At 42.1% G+C, this 6428-nt stretch overlaps 1 protein-coding gene across 1 annotated transcript in view; it reads left to right on the top strand.

Moving 5' to 3' along the window:
* Nucleotides 1-1065: 1065 nt before the first annotated feature.
* LOC311149046 (anoctamin-5-like) overlaps nucleotides 1066-6428 on the top strand; it is an 89955-nt gene continuing 84592 nt past the window's right edge. The window contains exon 1 of the mRNA XM_084186147.1: nucleotides 1066-1317. Within this exon, the coding sequence (XP_084042273.1) occupies nucleotides 1239-1317 (79 nt within the window). The 5' untranslated portion in view covers nucleotides 1066-1238. The remainder of the gene's footprint in view (nucleotides 1318-6428) is intronic.

The following is a 6428-nucleotide window of genomic DNA, read 5'->3' as shown; positions in this document are numbered from 1 at the left end:
GTGATTGGAAACGCCATCGGACGCTTCACATTTATACATCCGGTGAAATATCTGTCTCATTGTTCTATCTGTGCCCATGCTTGTTCTGTAACAGAGAACAGACCTAATCGAGAGAAATAGTAATGTTGTCTTGTTGTAGGCACTAACTGCGCCATGGTGCGTTTTTTTTAAAGGGGTTTTGGATAAACACCGAAAGTAAGGTCTGTGGTAAACACAGGCTAAGGAGATACTATACATTTTATTCTATGAGATAATCTTCACCAGCTAACGTCACTTTTTGTGATTTCAAAAAAAAAAAAATTATGCAATAACAAAAAGCCCATAAAGCACACAAAGGCTTCATAATTCATAAAGGTCATGTTAACTGACTGATATTATCCCATAGAGCAAAACGTATAAGATCTCCAAAGCTTGTGTTAAACTCAGACCTTCTTTTTGCCATTTATCCCAAAACCCTTTTCTTTCCCCATTAATTTTCCCCCATGGCTGAACGAAGCAGAAGTAACTCATCTTTGGGTTTTAGGACTACAATCTGGCGAGCTCTATGCGCAAATTGCTGTGAGCTGTTCCATGCGGCATTTGTATTTAGCTATTTAAGGAACTTGTAAAAGTTTATCAAGCTAAAACTTGTTTATATGTCAAGCCTTTTCAGTGGTGGAAAGGTACTCAATGTTCATACTTGAGTAAAAGTACAAATAACTTAATAGAAAATGACTCAAGTAAAAGTGAAGTCACCCAGTAAAATACTACTTGAGTAAAAGTTTAACAGTATTTGGTTTTAAATATACTTAAGTATCAAAAGTAAATGTAATTAGTAAAATACACTTAAGTATCAAAAATAAAAGTAAAAGTATAAATCATTTCAAATTCCTTACATAAAGCAAACCAGACTGCACCATTTTCTTGTTTTTTAGCCAGGGGGACAGTCCAACATTCAGACATAATTTACAAACGATGCATGTGTGTCTGTAATCGTTGAACGTAACCAGCTCAGTGCGGACAGGGTCCTCCCCTTTAATGAGGAGATTAATTTTTTTGTCATGGGGCGTTGGGGGTCTGGTGGTGTCTCTTGAGCGCAGTTTCAAGATACATCTTGGGAAGGTAGCAGTACATTTACCGCTCAAATTGAGTCCGGAGCCTAAGGCGTGGGCTTGGACGGACAGAGTCCTGACTCCAAAGATACCCGATCCTCCTTGTTTTTCACTGGGCCGACCTGCGATCCGCAAGCGCTCGGCAAGATGAGTGACATGAGTCGACTAACGGGAAAGAGTGGTGACGAAACTTTGATTGAGATGAGCCTGAACTCCCTATGTGATGGTAAATTGTTTCGGCTACTTGTATAGGCTACATTTAATTTACATTTCAGTCATTTAGCAGACGCTCTTACTTGTGTCAATGCAGGCAGAACTGGTTGATGTTCCAATGCTCTTGCTTGCTCGTTTACGGCTTCGTGATAATCAAATTAGTAGGTTATTTGTCTTTAGATATGAGGTGTAGATTGATCTGTAGCTTATACAGTCACATTGTTGCTTATAGGCCTAACAGTTACGCATTTAATGTGACTATGCAGACCAACTCAACTGTAGGGACCGTTAACGTGAGTTAGGTCATGTACAAATTAATATGTCCCAGACCCAGACAATTGACCGTTTTATTGAGTAGAGCCATTATTTCAGAAGTTGAATTACAGTAGATCAGTAGACTACTCAAATTGATAGGGTTGAAAATATCAGCAACCTCTTCAAGATTTCTCAAAATACAACAAATACTGACTATGCAGGAACATTGGACATCGATCAAATATCATAATAATGCTGTTATTCAATCCATCCAGGACTTAATGTTTTACCACTAGTCAACGTTTTACTATCCAGGACTTTATGTTTTACCACTGGTCAACGTTTTACTGTGTATTATAAGCGTAGTCATTGTTAAATCAGTTTTTGTCCGGAGAGTAAAGGTGTTGGTTTTCGGACCTCCCCTTTAACACAATGCCCAGGCTGCCTCATGGTCAGACCCCGATTTGTCGAGGATTCCTTTTTAGGCTTAACATGGTCATGTTGTTAGTCAGTACCCCCCCCCCCCCTCTCTCTCTCTCTCTCTCTCTGAGCTGCCCCTGAGCTGGAAGAAATACTCTGCCTGCTTCAGAATACAGAATAGCCTTTCATATACACAGGCTACAAGTAAAAGTTCACTACAGCTGCTGAGCAGAACTTTGTCAGTAAAGCAATGGACTGTTTTATAGCCTACCACCTATGGTAATACTGTATATCAGATGATATGGATTACTTTGAATGTTTCCCCAAACCCCCAGCATTCTTTTTACATTTACATTTACATTTGAGTCATTTGGCAGACGCTCTTATCCAGAGCGGCATGCAGCTAGATGTCTGTCTGTAACCATGTTCCCTAGTACAGGACTTACTGTAGAAGTTACAAAAGAGAGAGAGAGAGGTCTATGATACTTAAACCTAACCCAAACCATAGTACAGTAGTTACTTAAGCCAGGGTTTCCCAAACTCGGTCCTGGTTTTTGCCCTAGCTACACAGCTGATTCAAATAACCAACTCATCATCAAGCTTTGATTATTTGAATCAGCTGTGTAGTGCTAGGGCAAAAACCTAAACGTGCACTCAGGGGGGGCCCCAGGACCGAGTTTGGGAAACCCTGACTTAAGCAATAATGCCCGAGGAGGTGTGGTATATGGCCAATATACCATGGCTAAGGGCTGTTCTTAAGCGCGACGCAACGCGGAGTGCCTGGATACAGCCCTTAGCCGTGGTATATTGGCCATATACCACAAACCCCAGAGGTGCCTTATTGCTATTATAAACTGGTTACCAACGTAATTAGAACAGTACAAATAAATGTTTTGCCATACCAGTGGTATACTGTCTGATATACCACGGCTGTCAGCCAATCAGCAATCAGGGGCTCGAACCACCCAGTTTATAATGTAGAGGTTATAACAGAGAGACGTCTATGGTACTTAAGCCTGAGATGTGATTGAGAATGACTCAGGTTACATCCTAAATGGCACCCTATTCCCTATGTAGTGCACTACTTTTGACCAGAGCCCATAGCACCCTATTCCCTATGTAGTGCACTAATTTTGACCAGAGCCCATAGCACCCTATTCCCTATGTAGTGCACTACTTTTGACCAGAGCCCATAGCACCCTATTCCCTATGTAGTGCAATACTTTTGACCAGAGCCCATAGCACCCTATTCCCTATGTAGTGCACTACTTTTGACCAGAGCCCATAGCACCCTATTCCCTATGTAGTGCACTACTTTTGACCAGAGCCCATAGCACCCTATTCCCTATGTAGTGCACTACTTTTGACCAGAGCCCATAGCACCCTATTCCCTATGTAGTGCACTACTTTTGACCAGAGCCCATAGCACCCTATTCCCTATGTAGTGCACTACTTTTGACCAGAGCCCATGGCACCCTATTCCCTATGTAGTGCACTACTTTAATCCAGAGCCCAGGTTATCCTATTCACTCTATAGTGCACTAAATTTAACACAGCCAATGGCACCCTATTCCCTATATTGTGTACTACTTTTGACTAGGGCCCTATGAGCCAATGACTCAATGCAGAGTGAGTGGGTGATGGTGTTGGACAAAGTTCATGTGACTCTTTTTTTTACAGTCTATGGTATATCACCATGGTGATGGAGATTAGGATAGAGAAGGAGAGATTAGAGAAGAACAGCTTCATAAAATTGTAAATGGACAGATAACACTGACATGGTGTCTTTGTTTCCTAACAACACAAGGCCCGTTTAAGGCCAGGCGCCACAGGCTGAAATTAATCTACCTATCAATTTTGAGATTTGTGGGTATTTTGGTCCATTAATATTGGTATTTTCAAAAAGTAAACATACATCAATTATTTCAAAGCTCATTACATAAAATGACACTTTATTTAAAAGCCCATTTTCATAGAGAATGTTACAAACTGGACTATATTTAGTAACTTACTTTGTAGAGATGGTATTTGGGACTGAATACTGTAGGTGTTTGGCGTTTGGTAGTCTAAATTCAGTGTACTTGTCTGTAACTGACGTTTCCCAAAAGTTAGACTCTTCCCACACACTCCTTTTCCTCAGCTTCAGAAGCCTCTGCATTCACCAAATGTTGTGTGGTTGTCCTTAGATATATTCTCCAGACTTGCCCAGAGGGAATTGTTGATTGTTGAATTGTTCTAGATAACTTTGTCTTTTGAAAAAACTCACCAAAAATGTATTTGGTATTAAAAGATGAAAAAAGATCCAGATTCAGCTCTGCATAAATTCGGTCCTGGAGTGTCTTAACAAAATGAAACTCAAATATTTAGATCATTTATGACATTATTGTGGTGAGCAAGAGTTTATTTAGTCTTCTAGGGCAACAAATAGGACAATGACAGAAGAGAAGCTGCATGTATCTAATTATAGACAAGTTGACTAACAAATAGCCTACCAAAATGTTGGGTATTGTAATCAGAAACATAGGCCTATCTAAAAAGGCCTGTCAAAAGATAGTAAAGCCATCTCTGACTGTACAGCGCAAGTTCTATATTTGCGGGTTAGGGTCGGGTGCAGGCCTCTGATTGTCACTTTATCACATATAGTCGGGCGTTTGCGGATGCAATTGCAGGCGGGTGCGAGTGAACAAACAGCCGACCCGCGCATTCACTAGCGTGCGTGCGTGCGCCGGTTCCGGTGTACCGGCCACTCCCGCAGGCAGCAGGAAGTTGCATCTGTAGCGTGACCACATCCTGTTTGCTGCTCTAGTTGGCAGAATACAGTAAGACAGTAAGACGCAAAGCAAACAAGCTGACGGCTTGTAGGACAAAGATTTTGACTTGTCTTAAATGGGACCCAACTCCCTATCCTAGTGCACTACTTTGGTCAAAGCTAGTGTACTACACAGGGAACAGGGGGTCATTAGGTTGAGGTAAGTCATAGAATAGCAGGCTAGTGTTTACTGTAGTCTCCTTAACAACCTGGAGATATGAGGTCAATGACATGATGCCTTGGGCACTTCAAAATACATTTATCATTTTATCTCTCAGTACAGTTGAAATTACGGCTGTAACTGATTGTGTACTTGGTACCTTTAGACATAACCTGGAGATACCCACAAGGATACACACACCACATTTAGGCATTTAACCCTGTGTATTAGCTACTGTAGTATCTGAGGAATTATGACTTTGCTAACGTTTTCAAATGGAACCTGAGAGGAGGTTTATTCAGCTTAGAGGGAGCATCTGGGGAGCAGTTTTAGGGGGACACCCCATAGAACAGAGGAAGTCTGTTGTGTGGAGACAGGTGATTGGTCTGAATGGGAAACCACCCACAGCAGGGTAAAGATTATAAATACTTGGTTGAGACAAAGGAGAGCAGAATAATCAGATTTGAGATGGGGCGATTATTCTCCAGGTATCTGCAGGTATCTGGAAATCGACGCTGTAACCCTTTGATATGAATAAACCTTTATGATGAAAATTCAGCGTCAGCGGGTCCTCCTTGGTCATCACAGCATAATTAGCAACGGTTGCTCGACACAACACTACCTTAAAAGGGGCCTTGGCCTTTCTATTAAAACCTTTGAGTTGTTGGGGCGGCAGGTAGCTTAGTGGTTAAGAGTGTTGTGCCAGTAACCGAAAGGTTGCTGGTTCTAATCCCCGAGCCGACTAGGTGAAAAATCTGTCGATGTGCCCTTGAGCAAGGCACTTAACCCTAATTGCTCCTGTAAGTCGCTCTGGATAAGAGCGTCTACTAAAATGTAAAATGTTAGATAACTACCCTGTAGATAATTCTGCATGTAATAAAGAACTGATATTTTCAATTGTTAGCCTTTAGCCCACAACTCTCCACTCCTTGACTATCTGAGCCTGCAGGCTACACCACGCTCCTCCGCTCCTTGGCTGTGTGGTATTTTATGAACAGAGAGTTATGGCTGTTGACAGAATCATGCCAGTCTCTATACACTCCCCTCCCCTATCCTTGTGTTGATAAGAGAGTCCCGAGAGGCCTGTGTCCTTGTGCTATTTCCCCCAGTAATCAACTGTCCTCTGTGGGGAACAAAGAGTGTTCTGTGGGAGGCCGACTGGGACTCTGCGTGGCTTTTGGGTGCAAGAATCTACCCCTTGGTGTAGAAGGGTTAGCGCTGCTCTTGTGTTGCATCACTGTATTCCACAGTAGTCCACTGAGCACAATATGCCAGCCTGCCAGCAGCTGTTCAAGTGTTCTAGTCTGAAGTGTTGAAGGCTCTGTCCCATTTCTCCACCTTTCTCCCCAAGTGTGCACTTGGCCACTTTCTTGCATGGATTAATCAAGGGTCAGATTTCCTGCTTTGTGTCCTGTTTGCTTGTTTCTGGAAAACGTTAGAATTTTTGGAAAGTAATCAGGATTTAAGGGTCGGGTTCCAC

Source organism: Coregonus lavaretus, assembly GCF_964263955.1.
Source record: "Coregonus lavaretus genome assembly, chromosome: 21".
Lineage (NCBI taxonomy): Eukaryota > Metazoa > Chordata > Actinopteri > Salmoniformes > Salmonidae > Coregonus > Coregonus lavaretus.
This window is presented reverse-complemented; position numbering and strand designations above follow the sequence as displayed.